A 21,570-nucleotide genomic window follows, 5' to 3' on the forward strand; every position below is an offset into this window, starting at 1 on the left:
TGAATCAAAGGTTCCTTTAAAAAAGAATTTAAAGAAATACTCACATAAAAGTAGAAATTATTTGCAATTCAGAATCATCAATCGCTGGACACTTTAAATGCTGAAGGCATTAGAATCAGAATTGAGTGCAAGTTCTCCAATTTGCCATGCAGGCTGCATTTGGAACTTAAAACTCCACACACCTGCTCACTTAGTGCGTGTAAATGTTACCATTTCCCACTTTCTGCAAGTCGAAGATGATGATGAAAAATTGCAAGTGTTAAAATTACTGTCAGTCTCAGAGAGAGCTTTTGAAAAAAACATGTCTCATCAGATTTTTATCAGTTTGCTGCTTTTCCCTTCACTCAAGTATATATGTACATTTAACCACCAAGATTTTCTTTGAAAACCAGTACCAGAAGAAATACTTGTACTTGCAAATCAACAGGTGTCTAATCTCAAGAAGAAAGACAAGTCAAGGACGAATCTTCTACCTAGAAGTATAAACTATGAAATCCTTTAAAAGAGCATACATATTTTACTAGCTCCAAAATAAGTATTACTGACTGGAGCGTGTGGAATACTTTACAAAACATGTAATTCCATAAGCACTATTTAAAAAATTAAAAGCTAAAAAGCTATACAACATATTTATTTTAGCACCAAGTTCTGCTTCTTTTAACTACACATTTTAATATATTGATGTGTCTTAAAGAGTAAGGTGCTTCTTTCTGTCCTCAAATAATTTTGACATAAGAAAAACACAGTATGCTAAAACCAATTATATATGGTTTCACTTACAGTCTTACAGTATTGATATGTAAATCATTTTTGATGCTTCCAAATTGTGAATACATGGATGCTTAGGCAAACAACCATTTATGTTTGCAAATGCAGACTGGATCATTTGTGTAACCAGCTTCTCTTCTAAAAACATGGTCACATTTAAGGATGTATAGAACAGAGCAATAATGCACATTCATTAAAAGAGCCCACTGTGGTTACCCCACCATTTGCATGCTCTACCATGAATATACCTCTTCTAGAGGCAAACGGGATTTAATTCAGTGCCATGAAATTCTTCATGTCTAGGCTGTGACTATGACATTATACTGAATAAATAATATAATAAATCAACATAAACTTTGGCAGAGGTTGCCAGATTTGCTTTTGCCTTGTATGTTGCGCATTTATTCTGGGCGGCTTTGTGACCCATTATATGTATTTTTCCATCATGTAATTCAGTACAGAAAATAGACAAATTAAAAAATCAGACAACCAGCTGCCAAAAAGTTTTCTAATAATAATAGTAATAAATTACTGAGGATTGTAATATGCTATGATTTCATATCAAGAGGAATAAGACACCAACATTAAATCCTAGTGCAGTTTTCCTGTGCCACTATTGCCATACCTGTAAATACCTATGAAACATACCCACTGGATTTACTAAATGAAGAAAAGAAACAAATTACTTAGATAATAGGAAGTTACTAGCAAATTTCATCAAGCCAAGTGAGAAGTAGCAAAACGAACAAGAAGAAGATTCTTAAATCCTGAGTTAATTGCACTGGAAGCTGCATGATGCAGAGATTGACTATAAAAAAGACAAACAAAAGCGAGGCAGCCCTATCTATATCACCACATTTTACGGGTACTCCTGCCTTTATCAAAGCATCTCCAAGAACCATACAAAAAACCCAGGAGGGAAAAACAGCACATTCAGTCATGAGCTAAATTATAAAAAGCCTGCAATTTTTAACAGTTAAAACTCAGAGAAAATCAGCAGTGCCACTTTCTCAAACTCATCCATAGGAAAAAAAAACGAGGAGTAGTGATTCTCAGGTATTCTTTCCTTCTCTGCACTGCCATAAAGCTCATCAATATGTCTCGTATAAAAGCAGTATAATTTATTCATTACAAAAACAAAGTACATTTAAGAATAACTTCAATACATACTTACAGTTTTTCACAATTTTGGTGAATTAAGATAAAGCCTAATGCTTCAAATTGGGACTTAGAAACTGAGCTTTACTGTTTTTATTAGAGGGTTGACCTATTTTATTTGGGTGCAATAAAGCAACCAAAAATATAGATTACAGCTTCAGGCAAACAGGAAATATACACTAATCTTATTTAGAATAAAACTTATTTTAATCTTATTTTAGAATAAAAAAAAATAAATGAGATGTACTGAATGAAGGCGCATTTTAAGAACATCTGAAGAACAATGATCATGCTAGTAGTATAAAAAGGAAAACAACTGGATTGGCCTTAGACTAGCGGATGTTACTGATACTTCTGTGGATCCAAATAGTTTTCTATATGATGCATCTCTGCAGCAGAAAAAACATTGAATAAATACTTAAATTACTTTCCATAAAGGCAATTGATTTGCAGCTCTACCTAAAACAAACAACCTTCACAATTACTACTGTGAAACAGAGAAGTACGATTTTGACATGAGTAAGGACTATTAGATATTCAAAATCTACTTGTATATAAACTGAAAACCAAATCTCTCCATGTACATCCATACTTAGCAAGTTTTATGCAAATGTCAAATTTCTGTGAACAAACGTCTTGAATAGTGTAATACAAACTGCATGGCTGTGTGGGAAAAGGTTTGTAATTCCACTGGTTAACGACAGAGAGGTGATATCTAGATTGATCATGTTTTGAGCATTAGGAATGTTCAGATCCTTCTTCAGGAGTCTTCCTGGTATATTGCTAGTTTAAATGGCTTTATTTTATGCTAGTATTGATTTGTCATTCAGTACACTGGGAATGCATTATGAATACAACTTCATTAATTTAGTGGTCTCACTGTAAGAGCATTTGCCCAATGAATGGACACTGAAATGTCTAGAAGTTAATTGAGTTACATGGTAGTAAACAAAATATCACATTACAGTCTCTGACAAGCTGCTAATTTGCTAGAGTTGCTAATGCTTTCCACTGGCCTTTTTATATTGATACTGATTTGTATTGATGTACCTATGCTATTTGAATTTTAATTTACTTTTTATCTGAGTATATGGAAGTTAGATTTTGATTCTTCATTGCATCTAACAAGACTCATTAAACCTCTGGTTTGACCTCCAGTTCTATAAGCAACAAGGGTTGACTTTTTGATTCTGGGGTCCATTCTACATCAGCCCTAGAAAGGCAGCCCAAGGCTCATTCAGGTGGGTAGGCACCAGAACGGTATCATCACTAGGGTGCAGTAAGCTCCAGCTTCTCTCTTCCCATGGTACGTTTCCTTGTACCTTGTGACATTGCTGTACGTTCCCGGCAGGAATTTCAGGAAGGACCTAGACTATTTGGCGCAGAGTTTATAGCCAATCTGACACACTACCATGAATTCACTGAGTAGATATCAGCCGATAATGGCAATTATATATTGCAATTGACTCTGCAATCACTACAATAATTTGTGAGTATAAGGTATAAAAACTTTTCAGGAGGCTTTAATGGTAACGTTCTTGATTGTGAATTAGACAGAAGAAAAGCAGTTGAATGCATTCTTAATTGGGTTTTAAATAATAACCCCCCCCCCGATTATTAACAAAAATACGTCCTACACTCAAAAATAAATGATCAACCCTTCTCCTTTTTATAACTAAATTAATAGATCCAAAAAGTAGGAAAACTTTACATGTATACAAATACAAGTGCCCATGATGGTCTTCAAAAGCACACCCATTTTACAGCTTACACAGAACACTAATCTCATAGGTGTTGAAGAAGCTGTCAAGATACATTTTTCATAAAGCTAAAAGACAGCTGTCAGCAGAGCTCATTCAATAGAAGGAGAAAAAAAAAGTCAAAGTTGACATGGAGCCCTGGAATTCAAATTTTACAGCTGGCGTTACAACAAATAACTAAGCAGAAAATATACTGTGTTCTTTGCTTTTCATGCTTTTTTCGTAGGTGAAGGAAAATGGTTTTGCCTCAAATATATTCCATTTGTGTAAGGTTTAAAAATGCAAACATTTTTAGGTACATTAGCAGTCAAATCTGCACTCTATTTACATTTGTGAGAATCTTTCAGATGACATCACTGATCTTAGAAGAAATCTTTCTACATGTTTTTTAATATCTGGAGTATTTTGCTGTATTTAAATTAAAATAGCAGTTCCAGAAGGATTTCTACAAAACTGTGGTATTTTCTGTAAGTACTTATGAACTATACTTCTACCCAATTCAAAGAAAAATAAATCTAGGGGTAATATTGATAACTAATTTTTCTTCTCACACACTTGGCTAGATTTGGGAACTTTAAGATAACTTTGTTAATTGCAGTGCATTCTAGCTGCTTGCAACATTCTTGCATATTGATTTAGTGTACTGTTCCTCAGGGGAAAAAGTTACCTTTAATCACTCAATAAAGTGAACCAGACACTGAAGCACTGTTGAAAGTCAAATGAGAATAACATTGGCATAGTAAAAAGTTCACGCCTAATGAGCAGCAGTATAATAACCACGTGCAGCTCTTAAAATGATCCAGTTCTGGACATCCTCTGGGGTTTGACCCAGTTCTCAGCTAAGCCACTAAAAACCAGCCACTTAATAGCCTCATTTCCTACCAGCACTGAAATTAAGGTAAGTGAGCTAGCAGGTAGACTCAAACTCACAGCAGGATAATCTGGATTAGGTGTTTGAAGCCACTACTTAGTAAACAGAAATGGCTTCAATGGAGGGACCAACTTCATATGAGGTTCTGAAAAAGTTACAAACAGAAGCAAACAGGATTTTTTACTTAATTTCTAAAACAAAGTCTGGAATTAAGAGTCTTTCATTTTTGCTACATTTCATCAGTGGAAGTATTCCAGTTTACATAAGAGAATCTGGACACAGACAGAAAGTGTGCAGAATCATTTGTTGCTACCACCATTTTAGCTCTCAAAGCTTCCATCCCTACCCTGTAAACAGTAGCATGGTTAAGAGAGAAAATAAGGAGGGGGAGCCCTGTCCCATGACTAATGAACTATTGCTTTCTTGTATCTTGGATTGAAATATCTATAAATGTTTGCAGCTCACTGCAAGTACGAAAGATTCTTTTTATCAAGCGTACTGGAATGAATTTACAATAGCCACATGCACCCATGAAAGATCCATGCTGTGTTTAATTGTCAGAAGCAGTGGTAACAGCAGCAGCATAATGTTCCGTGGAATTACATACAATTTAGATCTGAGTCCTCCCTATCATGGATTAAGAACTATTGTGTATTATATTACAGATGCTAATCTTGGATAGAGAGGTAGGGTACGATCCAGTCAGAGCCAATGCTAATCAGCATAGCTCTTTTGGAGTTTTACCTCTTAAAAAGATTCATGAGTTTGTGACAGTCCCATTCACTGAAAGGCCAGGAGAAAGAAGAACTGACCTTTCTGAAATCCAAGAGGGAAGGAGGAGCTGTCAATTCCCTTAACTTTTGCAGGAGAAGGGCAAATTTATGTTTCCCACACTCCACCTCATTCTGCCTCCATGTCAGCGTTACATGGTAAAGATGCACATACAGGTACTAGTATGTACAGACATACAGACTCTGCCTACAGACTCACAGAAACCTCTTCCCTTTGGTTTTACTATCATCTCCTACTGTTTATCTCCTGTTGTAAAAGCAGTTTAAGTGTTACAATCTGCTCCTAACTGGGTGAACTGGCGTTAAGCTAAACCAGCAACATAATTCTGCGCAGTCACATGTTTCTCCCCGCTGCATGACTACACACCATACCTGCTGATACCCTGTTTGAGAGAGTTGTGTTTGCTTAGCAGGAAAATAGCATTATTTCAAAGGAGCTGTCAAACTAATAAGTTGTAATCTTTTGCCTTGAGGCTGGATCAATAGGATGGCAGTTTCAATACTCTGCATAGCAAGGCTGAAGGACCAGTAAGAAGGCCATCTGCTGGGAAACCAGTAAAATTTTCTGATTTGGGGTCTGCAAGTATTTGCTGTGCTTTAAACAGAAAATAGTGCAGATAAAATAATAAATATGACTTAGTCTAGCATAAGCTGAAGAAAATATATGAAAGCCTGTAAAATAGAAAGCATGTTATTTTAAGTGTACAGGCAAAGGAACAAGAGCTGGAGGCATGGCTGATAAACTTTTAGATATGGACTAACAATGAGCAGGATATCAACAATTCAGCCAATATTAACAAGGTTCTACACAGGACACCTGTGGGTCCTGCTAGAAGGGGTGATCAGGAAACATCCAGATACAGCATTTAAAGATACACAGTAGAGCTGAATGTCTTGCGCTGGTAAGCAACTGACATCTAAGTGCACCTTGTGCATGGATAAACTAACCAACCAATTAACACATATACAATTGACACTTAAGGGAGAGAGCAGGATCCAGCATGTAAGGAATATATGTAGAAGGGTACCATAGCTCAGATTCAAGCTGCTGGACAGATGAACAAGACCTTCTGAATTCACTTTGGTCACCATAAACAGTCATCATAATTTCTTCCAGTCTTAGTATAAACAACCTTTGTAGATGTCAGGGCTTTTTACTTGATTCTAACATTTTCTTTAAAATATTTAGACTAGATATTAGGAAGCATTTTTTTACAGAACAGGTCGTTAGGCGTTGAGTCGTTGGGCTGCCCAGGGAGGTGGTGGAGTCCCCATCCCTGGAGGTGTTTAAGAGTCAGGTTGACATAGCGCTGAGGGATATGGTGTAGTTGGGAACTGTCAGTGCTAGGTCAATGGTTGGACTGGATGATCTTCAAGGTCTTTTCCAACCTAGACAATTCTGTGATTCTGTGATTTATATAAAATATTTTCTTTACAAGGGGTTCATTTCAAGTCTTTATATATGATTTCTTCCAAATAACTCATGTGCTTATATCACTTGGTTTTTATAAATGATTCTTCATTTCCAAACACTAACAGCAGAGCTTTCCATTCAGGAATGCCTCCTTTTTTGTTTTATGTAATGTTATTAAGAAATGCTGACTGAAGGAGCTGCAGTAATAGAGAAATGTATTCACACAGAATCCAGTTAAATAAGGAGACAGAACACAGAACTGTAATATAAAATTACAGGTAAATATATTAAGCTACCACGATGGCTTATTAAATGAAATCATAATTGCTCACTATGTCATGCTCTAATAGTGGCACATGGAGAAGATCATCTTAAAGTGTTTTAAAAAAAGCAATTTGATTTTCAATAGCAAAACATTTTTTCATTAAGAGATTAGTAAATTCACGTGGAAGTAAAAATCTATGAAAAAGCTGGTGCATATTCTTCACAAATGCAAAGAATTGTGTGGCACAAACTGGAACTTGAAAGGATTTTTTTTTCCTTTTTTTTTTTTTTTAAAAAAAATCTTTGAGTAGCAGTGCACTGTATGGGCACTGCACCTGACCTGTTTGTATCCATGAAACCGTTAACACTTCATCAAACTTGTTTCCCCTTTGTGGTCACATGCTCTTTATTATATCTCATTTTTAGTGTCTACAATACCTGTTCAGAAAAATTGCTGCTTTCTATCTTTAGAACATGCCTAATCTCTAGAATATAGCTTCCAGTTAAAAAGCAGTCAAGAAGGACAATGTATTGTAAAAGAATAAGAAAGCTCATTTCACATTAGCAATTAGCCTATTTACATTAATTATTCAATTGCCTCATTCTACAGTTTCCCTGCTGTTCTTTTGTGCTTCCTTTCTCCTTGCAGCATGTTACAGCTCACATAACCTCACTTTGATACTTTGCTCCCTTCCAAGGGGAGCCATGAGTCTAAAACATTTATTTTGTTTCCTAATAACCTGTCTGTGTAGACACTTTGGAACTGTAAAGGCACTAGAAAAACAATCGCAAAGCCTTCAAAAGAACTGACAGACTGAAACAATCATTATGACCTAAGTGGAATGACTCAGTATATGAAGGATCATCTTATTTCTCAGAAAACAGCAAACACCCCTCATTTCTTAAGGAAGAAGCTGAGAACTGATTTAGAGCTGATGAACTATATAGGTCTTGTCGTATGTTATGGGTCTGACTTGTCTTGAGACATCCATAATCAAGTAGCAGAATCTACCACAGGATCTAAACACTTAACTCCAAATATTTTTGAAAAATACTACCAGAACATCCAGTAGATGTTTGATAGGAATACGTTCTGGAAATATAAAAAAATAGCGTTCCATCTCACTGCAAGTAAACCGATGATCATGGCTCTAATAACTATGTGTAAATCCACCCATATGGAGAATATATATAAAACTGCAAGGACAAATTGGTTCATGTATAGTGCCCAAATAAAACCTGTATGTGTAGGTTATAAACATTACTGGTTTATAATTACTTCAAAGGAATTATAACTATTAATTACTACTATTTATTACTACACAGTATTATTGCTATTTAAAGGCCATGGTGTAAAACCAGAGAGTGCCATATCATTAATCCTTTAAATGCTAGACACAGATTTTCCAGCCTGACTTGTCCCATTTGGTGTTTAGTAAGTCCTTTATTTAATATAACAGAGGGTTCTCACTCATCCTGCATAACCACTGTGATATGAATATCATTCATCTCTGTGTCTGAATTCAGCGGTGATGAAAAGCACAGGATTAAGCAGCCTTGGAAGTTAATGTGCCCTGTTTAACAACAGAATAGGGACAATAGGGGTGACAGCAGTGCATCCTCCTCACTCAGGCCTAACAGGATGCCTCAACCCATTTTCCAATGCAGGGTTATGATGGGAGCATAATTTGGTGTCCAAACTTGTTCCATATCTGTCCTTCCTGCCAAGATTCCCAGTAAAGGTAACATTCCTAACAATGTTTTTGGAGAAATCCACAGATTAGGGTACTTGTTTTACATAAAATCAACCAGGTGGCAGTAACTATCAGCCTGTGTTGACCTGGGTGTATCCCTGCAGCAGTCACAAGCCACAATGTCTACAGATATTCAAACTCCTGATCACAACTGTGCCAGCCCTCTCTCTTTGAGAACAGGCTGGCAGAGTAGAAAACAGAACAATCTACCTTTCTGATAAAGAGAGTAAGACATAGTTTCTTCTAAATCTATCATGTTGAAAATATTTTTTAATCTTTCCCAGATAATAGTTCAAAATAAATTTTTATACTCTGTAACTTTTTTAATGTCCTACTTCCCTTCTTCATTTACGTGCATAAATTAGAGACACACAGCTGTCCTGCAAATGTGTGGAAGATAAGAGGGACATTGTAACTGACAACTTTTATTTTAGCTGGTTTTATCATTTGAGTCAGGAATTCTGATTCATTCCAGATGTTTCCCAATCACAGGATGTTTTAGATACCAAGCTTTGCATATAGCTAGTTTTTGGATGCATCTTTTGAGACCTGTGGAAGACAGTGGAAAAGCTCTCCATGAATTCAGGAGATTTTTAACAAGATCTTGTATCTTTTCCCGCAACAAAGTACCCCATCTACAACAATACTAGAAGGGAAAAAGAAAACCCAGACCCTCGGGCTCAGTTTACTTAATCAAAGAATCTATCTGTGCACTCTCGCGAATAGAGGTAAAAGCTAGGTAATGATAAAGCAGTGAATTAGAAAATAGATCATTAATATCAAGAAGGCTGTACTTCTCCTGGATTTACAGCACTTGCTTCTTATCTTCCTAACATGCATCTATTGAATGACTGGAAGGTTATTCTTCAACAGCAGAAGAAAAAGTGTGGTTTTATGTTCAAAGCAGCAAACTGTATTCACTGTTAGATGTTTTTCAAACCAAACCACTGCCATTTCTGCGTCCCTTAAAAAATATTACAGTACAAGCTATATTTTATATTTCTCACAGTTCAGCTATACCAATATGCCCAGCACTGCCGCTGCTGTTCAAGGACTCAAAATTAGTAGATTTTCAGAAATATTAAATCTTGAATCCTTCATTGAGAGCATCTGATTCGCAGAACCATTGTCTCTATTTAGGTCTGCTAGATTTTCCTCCTGAAAACAAGTTTCTTTTTGAAATCAATACTAGCCATCTGGAATTGAACCTTGATCTATAAACATTTGCAACATGACCCTGTTAAACTGAAAATTGTCTTCCCTGGCTCCCCTGACCTCAGGGATTACTCAGCTTCTGCTTCTCTCAGCATTTTTCAATCCATCCTTCAGTTTTCTCTGATCAGCTTCTTCACCACTTGCCACTCCCTTAGCCAGTAACTGCACTGCCACCTGACTTCCTCTGGTAAAATAGTTCTTCACAATAGGAACAAGGCTACTGCAATTACATTTTAAAGGTACAACCTTTAGGGCAACTACCTCATGTTTCCAGATCTGTGATATCAGCCTCTGAACTTTCCTTTCAACCTGAAGGCAAGTAGAGACTTGATAGTGCTACGGTAGATGCTTAGCAAACATGCATACAGCCACCTCTCAGACAGGCAATGAATAAATTCCTCATTTTGTCATATCCCATTATACTCACTATATATCTGAGAGATTCCTTTTATATTGTGGATAAATAACATCAACAACCATAAAACGCTGGTCTCAACTAATGCTGGGGAAATATTTAGAGATCAGCCCCACCCCCCTACAAACAGCAACACTCTCCTATGTTCTGAATGGAAAATAACCAAATGCAGAACAGAATATGTAAGAGCAAAAAGTCTAACATGTGAAGTTAAAAAAAAAAAAAGCTGACAAAACAGTGGGAATGGAAAAAAAATGCTAAAACAGATTTCAGGCAAAAGAGAAAGGTTAAAGGACAAACGAAAGCCAAAGCAGACAAATGGAAATACTATCTGTTTCAGCCACCAGCATCCTTTTGTTAAATACAGGAGGAAGAGGTCTTTAGTTTTGTTGCCATGTGGAATTCTATTCCCAGTGTCTTATGCCTGCAGTAAACTGAAAACTACAATTCGCTAGTGTCTGTGATAGAGTTTGGCAAAACTCTTCAACATAGAGGGAAGGCTGGTAACTTTCCCTTTACTTGTCATGGTTCACACAGAGGTTTGAAAATTCCAGTTCAAAGCTAAAACTTGGCCAAAACAATGAGCGTGCCTCCATTTCTAGCCCTTTTGAGAGACAGACCTCCCCTCCCATCCTAAACACCAAATTACTTCCCAGCTTTCAAAGTGTACCAGCAACAGAGATCTTGGCAAAGCATGTTTTAAATTCAGATTTACAAAACAGTTTCATACATCTTGATACAACATTAGGATGCACTTAGTGATAGGCTCATCTGCCCATGTTTATCAATTAGCAGGTAAGAAATCATAATATGATTATTAACTTCCTAGTTATCAAAATCATCAGAATTTACCTTTAACTAAATTTAGACCTATTTCTCAGTTTTCATAGTCAAAATAATTATTTTCACTCAAACCTAAGGCAACTATTAAATAACGCAAAAGAAACAGTTGGATTTTGTACAAAAGATATAGACACCTATTACCTTATATCCCAAGATAATCTCAGTGACACCTTAATTGCTTGCTCTGATTCTCCTTTATTTTAGCAATTTGAGAACTGAGCATCATTGCACTGTGGCCACTAAATGAGCATAAGCCACTTAAAAAAATGGTTCATTGCTTCCCAATCCAAATGAAGTAAAGATCATCTAATTTTATGGTTTCTGAAGGGATTAAAGATGGTTTTAAGTTCTAAGTAACATTTAAAAATATTTTAGAATAACATTTTTTTCTTTACAAACTTAAAAAAATTATCCTGTATTGAAGGGGTAAATGATCTAGTTTTTGGCAAGGATCTATTACTCGAACATATAAAAAATAATAGAATTTACATCCAAAATTCAGCTGAACATTACAGTTTGTATCCTTAACATGTTATTTTTTTAAATCATGAAAACATAAAGCCTATTCAAAATGAGCTAAAAACATGTTAGTGGAGTTCAGATAACTGATGATAATTTCCAGATACAAGTAGAGGTGGATGAAGTTGAAGCTGATACTCATTTAAGAAGTAGCTTTTTGTGAATAAGGAAGGAAATGCTCAGATTTGAAAAAACTTTACTACAGATTTTACCACTCCATTTCAAATGAAACATTTTATAGTGATTCTTCAAATGAAGACAAAAGGAAAACTTCAGGTACTTTAAATATGCCGTACGTTACCCTGTTTTAAATACCATGAAAATGCCCAAGACAATATGTATTTTAAAACAGAATCCAGATCAGTTTGATGACTTAATGTGGGAAACATGCCAAATATATGAGGGTAAAACCATTTTTGCATTATTATTTGGACTTCTTTATTAGCTTGAGCTAATACCTCTGCAGTCTTTCTGCTAACTTCAGTGGCTTTTGAATTAGTCTGTTAATCACTGTAAGAATTGAGGAATACATGATTTTTTTTCATAGTCACATCTGTCTCAAACCTTCATCTCTGTATAATTAGAAAATGTCATATTCCATAATACAATTTGAGGACAGTGAACTGGCTAACGCTTAACTTTAGCTAAAAAGCTGAGCAACACGACAGTCAAAGCAGGTAAGCAAAGGTCTATTGACCTTGGCAAAAACATGTAATTTTGTAACAAACTACTATCAACCTTTTCAGTACTGCTGTAATAGATCTCAAATTCAAAAAACCCTTAATGTGAAGCACAATATTATCCTCCCATTTATGGTCCAAAACTGGGATATAAGAAAATACAGAAGTTGCTCAAGGATGCTGAAGGACCTAATTATACCTGTTTTGAGAGACACTTGAGGTTTTAAGGACCTGTCATCATAATACTAGACAACATTAAATACTAAGCAGCAGTTCTTTCTACACAAACTTCCACCCATCCAAATGATGATTAGATTTTTGCCCCATTGGCTCAAGCGGTTAGCCATGATTCTGGGCTTTGCAGAATGGCTTTCATTTGGAATACCAATTTCTTATACAAGTCAGATGTGTTCTGCTGTATTTTTGTTCATACACAAAAAACATATATATATGTGCTGGTTCCCTGAATACAGTAACACAGAAGATCCTAAATAGGACTATACAACAGAAGTCACAATCTGTATTTTAATGAGAAGTAAATAAAGAATAGAAAAAAGATGTTTGGCTGGATCAAAAGTTTTCTGGTTGTCTTCCCCTCCCATCTCCTCTGGCCCCCAAATTGGAGGCCAATTCAATGAAGAAGGGGTGTGGGTTTTTTGAAAAAAAAAGTTAAAGTATGTCAATACTTCCTAATATTTTTGTCCTTGTTTGTTTGTCTGTTTTTCCTCAGAGTTTGTCTACAATACAAAATGTAACATAGACACTACTTAACACTACCAGACATTGACTACTGCATCTGTAACAACCTGATGTTTAGCTTCCACCACTTCAGAAGAGTTACAAGGCAGCTGAGTTGTTCACTGAGGATTACAATGAATCTAACCAGAGCTCCAGAAGCAAAAGCGCTAACCAAGAAAATGCATACCAAAGCAGCATTTGTGTGGGTCTGCAAAGAAAAGCACTGAGCTTTGTGCTGGGAATCTATCTTAATTATCTTTGTCAGGCTCCTTGAGTGGGAGGAGGACAAATGAAGTACTTTGCTCACTTTTATAAATGTCACTGGATAGCCACAGTTTCTTAATATGTAAACAGCATGATCTGAGAAACTAAAAAAAATCATGTATTCCTCAATTCTTACAGTGATTAACAGACTAATTCAAAAGCCACTGAAGTTAGCAGAAAGACTGCAGAGGTATTAGCTCAAGCCCAGATGCTTTCTTAAGGCGTGAATTATGTTCATAACTATTCATGTCAATTTATATGGATGTAAACTTCCCACAAGAACAGAAAACATCTACCATTGGACCACAGAGAAAGATCATGGTTGAAAATACTTTTGAAAAATTTCCACAGATGAAATTTTAATCAGTTTGTCTCTCAAAGAAACCACACTAAATGTCTTTTGTAAGAAAACAAAAAACCCCGTCTGCATCACTGTTCATAAGAAATTTAAGCATGTAGCATTTACAGTCTACTCATGACTGACTTCAGTGTCTTTGACTAATTAAGCCAATGAAAATAGCAGCTTGCTGATGTCTTAACACATAAGGATTTGTGTATCGTAAAAAGAAATCTGAAATATATGAAATGCTAAACTTGTTCAGAAATCTTCGACCAAATCTTCCTTGCCTGGTTCAGTTTAGAATGCCCACACAACTTCATCTTATGCTTAGAGAATCATGAAAATAGGATCACGGTCAGCTTAGTGCTTTGAACAAAGAAATATCAGTCTCAGCAAAAGCAGCAATGAAAAAATTCTGAGATTTAACTTTAAAGCCTTTCCAGTCCCTCAATTATGTCAGCTTAAGCCAGAATTCTTTTTTTCATGTTTAAGTATAACAAATACAAAGATCATTGCTAATACCTACGAAAATAAGATGTGTTACCGGTGAGTTTGATATCAAAGATTCAGCTGTGTAGCAAATGCTATACAGAGCAAAAGCCTCAGAGATGCTAGGAACTCCAGCACATGAGACAGCAAATCATTGATCTGAACAAGAATTGTTTTCCCCATTTCATGAAAACTGTCTAAAATCATACATTCCCAAGTCCTTCTGAGAAAAATCAACATCTTTCAATAATTTTTGTTTGCAAAAGAAAGCAAGCAAGAAAAAATGCTACCCCAGTTTAGAAAGTACAACAGGGATTAAACAGAGATGCGTTCAAGTCCTTCTTGCAAATCAGGTAAAGCAGAAACATGAATGTCAGTCATCCACATAATCATATCACTACGGTATTTGCCAGTTTATTTTGGAGTCCTCCTCACCCTGTCTTGGTCTCATTCCTCCTGCTTGGCTTGCTATTTTACAGCAAGTATATATAGGCCAAAATATTCCTGAAAAATGCTTTGGTGACATGAGTCACAAATAAGTCTACTTAATCAGAAAAATAAAACAGGCAAATCATATGCTAATAATAGGAATGATGCAAAATCTTGTTTTAACAGGCACTAGATTTCACAGGGTCAGTAGACTTTCTTTTCGTGATGAAAGCTGGCAAGATTTATTTCCTGAGCATATGCTTACAGCTCAATTGTATAATAAATGAAGGATCAGCATATTACCATGAAACCATTGAGCAATCCTGTTGGTGTTCCTCTCAAACCCAGCACGTCGAGGAATCTGCTCTTCTTTGAACCAGCGAATTATGACATCTCGGGAAAAGGGTCTAGAAGGACGCTCCCAGATGTTACTGCATTGAAAGGCAAATAATTACAGAAGAGTCACACAGACAATCAGCAGTGTATGAAAACAAGGGACAATATTAATCTCTTTTTTAAATAATTACAAACCATACAGCTACAAAATGGTCAGTAAAACTGCTGTTCAGTATAGCTTACTGAACAATTTTAGCTTTTTTAATTTGTAAATTATTTTGAGTTTTTATGGAAACCAGAATATTTTGATTTAACATTTCCAACGGAACCTCAAACATTTTCTTAAGCACAGAACTTAAACTGAAAAACAATTTGCCACAAAAGTTGCAATGGACATTTCAGCCAGCTTTCCATTTCCACCTCATTTTTATTCCAATGTACATATTGACAAGCAGTTTATTTTTTTTTGCTTAGAGTATACTCCTTTTCACTGGCAAGAAATTCTAAATCAGAATCAGCTATAATAGGTTGTGTATCCAAAACATTGAGCATGATAGAAGGAATGTTTTATTTAAACTCTTATGTTCCCTTTGCATTCTCTACCTACTGTTTCTACTACTTTCTATGCATTTTAGATTATTTTAGCTAGTAGGAGGCAAATCAGGTAAAATGTGGGAAATGCATCCAGCTACTCCCCAAGTAAGGACTAAGGTATATTATATTGAGTGAAAGTATGACTGCATTCCAATTAAGCATACAATCTCATTTACCCTGATAACAGTAGTAAAGGGGAGGTTTTACAATGGATTTCTGCATAGTTTTAAATCCCATGGGTTTCTGGGTGCTCAAACTGTTAGCACAAATTATCAGATCTTCATCATCTTCTTTAGATATGTAGGATGAAGGCTAGTGTGGGTATGTCTACTTCTACTATAATTTCACTTTCATTTGGTGAGACACATACTTCACAGTGCCAGTCCAGTAGCTGGCTACATACTTCTAGCTTTCCTATTCCACCTGCCATGGAGCTGCCAGTTAATATTGTGTATTTCTAGACAATGTAACGGAGAACTACTACTAAAATTAGAATGTCAGCTCAGAAGTCATAAAACAGCATTAAACTAATTTGCAAGATAATCAAGAACCCTCAAAACCAATCAGGGTTCTGCAATTCATGACAGCAAGGTGCTCTTTAGAAAAGGAATAAAAGCAAAAATATAGATGCTGTCTGCTTGATGATATGCAACTGAGTCCTTCTCTCAGCTTGTCTTGCTGTTACTAAAACTAGTGATTGATTCTGTTGATATCAAGTGATGAAGCCCACAGTGAATGTAACAGTTATTGATAAATTACACAAACACATGTGAGTAGATCTGGCTGATATTCATCACAAAATTTGAAGATACAACTGTGAGTGAGGGAAGACAGTGAGAATTCAGTTATAGACACACATTAAAAAACACCAAACTACATGTGTTTCTTATTTCTGTTTTTGAATATTTTCTATAAAGAAACAAGAAATCTTTTAAATTCCAGGGCCCTACAATCCCTTCTGATTTCTTAACTCATTTCTCTGTAGTTCAGTTTAGTTTTGAAAACACAAAACTGGTTGGTCTTGTTCAGTAGGAGCAGGAAGAAAGAAATACGACCACAAAAGTAAAAAAAAAAAAAGAATATCAAAACACAGTAGGCAAAAGAATAAAAGTGAGTAAGCAGGCCAAAGGGTTTCATCAGGAAGAGAACACTCAGCAAAATATGAAAGATAGTAGGAAAAAATCAAATAGAATCTTTCTAAACTATATAGAAATTATAAGAGAGAGATCTCAAGTAAAAATAAAAGAATACTATTTTCATGTGACTTTTAAAAGAAAAGGCAAGGCAAGGCAAGAACTATAGGAGCTATGCTTCATGCTGAAAAACTCAGACATAACACTGCACCCACACTCCCTTGAGGCAAAAAAATCTGTCTCACACTAGTGGTAAATAACAACATACTGTGCATCTTCTCCTTGACCTCCCAGGTCACTGGCAAAGGAACATTTTAGATACACATCTACTTCTGCTTTACCATACCAGTGTTAGGCGCGAGAAGTTGAATTATATACATTTATGTACATTCACTATTAAAGCACATGTTTAAAGCAACTTTTATTTGTCTTGATATCTTCACATGGACAGACAAAGAGGAGCCTCAAGAGATAAGAAAAATAAATACTGACTGCTTTTTGTAGTATAGGCATAGCTTAGAAACAGATAGATAGTACTGAACATGAGCTGGATAACAATCAGAATATTTTTCAGCTCTTTTTTCAGGCCCTTTTTGAAAAGGATCATGCCTAGCACCACCAAATTCTATAGTAAATAACCTCACCTCAGAAGCTCAGAACTTGAGGTCAAAGTCATGGACCATCTTTTTCAAAATCTACCACTTTTACTAGTGTTTTTATTACTTCAATTTGAAGAAGGCTTTAAGTAGTTTGGAAAATAATGAGAGAATTCCTTTAACAAGTTGATTTGATGGTAACTTTAAAGATCCTGCTGTCTCAGAGTGAAATTCTGATTCCTCCCTCAAACTGGGAGTTTTGGCTCCCACAGAAACTGGAGGGTTTCTGTGTCTCAACGCAGTAGAGCAAAGAACTTGTCAAAGCAGAACACATTTCCAAACAATGAGGGACTGATTCTCTCTGCTGCTACACTGACTGGTAAAGAAAAACAATGTAATGGGACTCTTTCCTTTCTGAGCCTGGGATTTAGGTTTTTGGTATTGTTTTTTTTTTTTTTTTTTTTAGCATTTAATGCTACCTTCCTGACAGTGCTCAAATTGCATTTATTGCCACATGAAGCCAAATTAATGGTATAAGAAATAACCAGGAAAAGAGTGATTAGTCAACTTGCTAACACTCATCTGCCAGTTTGGATTCTTTCCTCTTCTGCAATTCATGGTGCTTCCTAAATAGTCAGATGAATAAACATCAAAGACATTTGATTTTGCCTGAAAATACCTTAAACCCCCTGAAATTTAGGAGTAGGACAGCTCTCTGTAAAATGTTTTGAAGAGCTGTTAAGCAGCAGGCAGTTTTAGGCTTGAGGCTTAAGAATTGCCTAAGAGTTTGTCCATTTGACTTCTCCATATCACAGCCTTGCATACTAATCTAATACTGACTTTTGAAGGGCCCATCTCTCACTCTCCCTCTGAACTCTAAGAAACCTGTCTGAAAAATAAATGGCATTTAGTTTACATTAAGTATTCAATTTGGTTTCATTTTTCTTTAAACATTCTTTTCCTGGTTGTATTGAAAGAGCAAGACTGGGAATTACCAGCAACTGAAGAAGAACTTGTTGAACTGGTGGGGATTGGAGAGGGAGCAATTCAACCGAAAACTATTTCAAAGTCACTCCAGTACAAACCAACCTGGACGCTGCAGAGAGAGACAGCAAAGGACTTGCACTATTGTTGTTCAGTTTTATTTCCTGATCGTTATTCAGGCTTGTCCCCTGGAACAAATTACTCAGGCCAGCCACTCTTCCCTTCTGGATGGCACGCAAGGATTGTCGTCGGTATTCATCCCGGGCTCTGCGCGCTTTGTGGCTTCTTTCCTCATCTGCAGCTTTGGAGCGGCGCACTGGGTGGAATGAATGGGAAGGATGGGGAGGAGAGACTTTAGAAATACAAACAGCCATTTATCCCTTTCCTTATACAACTTACTATCTTTATTCCTTATATGACCTGATTTTAAGAACATATCAATTACAATGCACTATCAAAGAGATGGCTAACTGGATGACTTTCCTGATGCTTCAAATACAGGCCACTACTAGATGAAGCATGCCAGAGTTGAGCTATCCATGAACTGATCACTGGCAATAACTGAGCCTCTACATACTGCGATTGCATCTGACACTTGCTTTGGTTGTAATAAGAAAAATTCTGCTTCAGGACATCTTCTTCTGCTGGCAGTGCACCAAGTGTTATGTTTCAAGAGAGAACGTTAACTATCGCTTAAAACTAAGTCTGTGTTTAACAGAATTCTTTGCAAGTATGCACATAACTGGAACTGCAGAAGCTACTCCCAAAACTTACAATTATAAAAACTAACATGCAGGTAACACTTTTTGTTGTTAATGTTGCATTCTTTCTGAAAGGCCGATGTTATCTTTGTTATGGTACGTAAAGTCACAGAATTCTCTATCTTGAAAACTGCAGTCTAAAAATGGTTTCAGTAACAACGGAGAAATTAATAGTGAACGGCATTAGAAATTAATAGAAACGGCATGCTGATGCTATGGATTGGGTTGTCTCACACTTGAGTCTCTGAAATTGCATATAAAGAACCAGAATCAGTACTGGAAGATTTAATACACACATATCAATGGCACTGACCAGGGAGTTACATATTTCCGAATCCTGAAATGAGACTGCTGCTCTGGCCATTGCAGGTCAGGCATCTTTCACCAAAGCTTCTTCATTTTAAAACTACTGTACTAACAATCCTGACTTCAAAATGGTATAATTAAATGCACCAATAATTGTACTGCAAATATTCGTCATCTATCAGCTCTTTTCTGGTGCCTTAAGCCCTATTTTGATAATTTTTTGGAGACACAAATAACTTGAGGCAGGCAAATTACTGCAGCGAAAAACAAACCTTAAACATCCAGTGAAGCAAATATTAAGGAAGCAAGCTATTGCCTCCAGTAGCAATTATCAGTCCTGCCATGACTATCTTGGCTTAGATCATACCTAATTCATAAAGTGCATACAACTATTTCTAACTCTACTGTGATCATACCTGCGACTAGGAATGCATGATATAATACCAGACAGCTGCATTTCATTAGGTTGCTTGCACACCTCTGGTTTATGCTCCTGATTTAAAGCAAGCAGAAGTATTTGTCCAAATTATTAAAAGGTTTAGTGGAATCAAGAAATAAAAACACTCAAAGCAAAATGAAATTAAATAAAACCCTCTGGGCAAATGAGGGAAAGAGAAAAGACCTTTGAGTTATATAATATTATCATAGGTAAAAAGACATACAGCACTAAAAGCTCATCAAGATAACATTAATGAACCAGTTATAGATGCTTCATATGTACACAACTGGCAGGATTTCAGTTTCATTTAAGCACATACCCTGTAGTTTTAGCTAAACACAGTAACAAACAACTGTACAGCACAGAAAATGAGTAACAGGTTTCATTATTTATCTTAACAGGTAATTTTTAAAGGTAGATAATGTCATTCAAATATACTACTTCAATGGGTCACGTATATTAGTTACAAAATTTCTGTGATTTATCATTTGTAAAGCCACTCAGTAATGGCTGCTGTAAATGTGGACTTTGTGTTTGTAACAACACAAGAGACAGCAAGGAAGATGAGTGCAATGCAGCTTGGTAAGACATTTAGAAATCAGTCATTGTTTGTCACAATCTCAGTATACATATCGAGGGCAGACTGCCTGGAGCTTTCTGGGATGTTTTTCTACTGATGTACAGGTTGCCTGGTAATGAAAAAGGCAAAGTATCTTCATGCCCCACTTTCCTCAGCAATAGATACTCTTTTCAACAGACATCCGTACTGTATTTTTGCTAGCTAATAAATCTACACCATCAGAAGCCAGTGACCTGGACCACATTTTCCCAGCCTGTATCCAAACTTAATACTTCTTATCACAAAACAATAGGGAGAGGTAGCATAGTTTGCAACTGTCAAATATTAACATTCAGAAAACTTTTATATATGTCAGGATAGGGAGGGCTGTAGGCCATAGGTATCTAAATGCATGCATATAGATTATATATATATAGGCATTTCTTTCACGTTATGAAGAACTTTTATTGAACTTTCCCAACTGAGGTATCTGAAGAATTGTATAATTGACCATACAGATGCATAGGGTCTCTTAATCCATTTTTTTTTCCATTACTGGAGTCCTGATTTTCTCCCTATCTCATTTCTTGTAGTTAATTCCCAGAAACCCCTCCCTCTTTCCTCACATTCCTCTATCTCTAGGAGTTGTCTAGTACAAGCTTCTCTTGTGGATCTCTGTTGCTATGTTATTCCAAGTTTCTTTTAAAACTCTCTGACTGGTCAAAGGACTTTGTATCTGGTAAATAATCAAAGTCACTGACATCAATAACTGTTTTTTGTGACTGGAAAGAGCATTGTGGATAAAGATTCATCCAGTCATTGCAGTCACAAATTTACAAAAGTTTTCCATTACACTCCAGATAAGATGATGTGTGTCACATGAACTGTCCTCCCTTACTGACACCTCCCACCAATGAATATATCTTGAGTCACTCAAAGTCAAATCTGGACATAGTAGCAGGCTTTTCTTACAATGGAATTTAATGAATATTCATATTTCTCTCTGATGCTGAACCATCTCACTAGAAATAAGAACTTGATATCTGGATCAAGTGTAGCACAAATATTCAAAGAAGCCACAAATTCTGCATTACTTGTATTTCAGGACACATCATAGCCTTTCTCACAATAAGAAAGCAAAAGTGGTCAG

General features: G+C 36.1%; 1 protein-coding gene across 3 annotated transcripts in view; it reads right to left on the reverse strand.

Moving 5' to 3' along the window:
- SH2D4B (SH2 domain containing 4B) overlaps positions 1-21,570 on the reverse strand; it is a 100,180-nt gene that overhangs the window by 11,783 nt on the left and 66,827 nt on the right. For all 3 annotated transcript variants that reach the window (XM_074874482.1, XM_074874483.1, XM_074874484.1), the window contains exons 5-6: positions 18,461-18,671; positions 15,016-15,143 (exon numbers count right to left, since the gene is read on the reverse strand). In XM_074874482.1, coding sequence (XP_074730583.1) covers positions 15,016-15,143; positions 18,461-18,671 — 339 coding nt within the window. The remainder of the gene's footprint in view (positions 1-15,015; positions 15,144-18,460; positions 18,672-21,570) is intronic.

The sequence above is a fragment of the Strix uralensis genome, chromosome 7 (assembly GCF_047716275.1).
Source record: "Strix uralensis isolate ZFMK-TIS-50842 chromosome 7, bStrUra1, whole genome shotgun sequence".
Lineage (NCBI taxonomy): Eukaryota > Metazoa > Chordata > Aves > Strigiformes > Strigidae > Strix > Strix uralensis.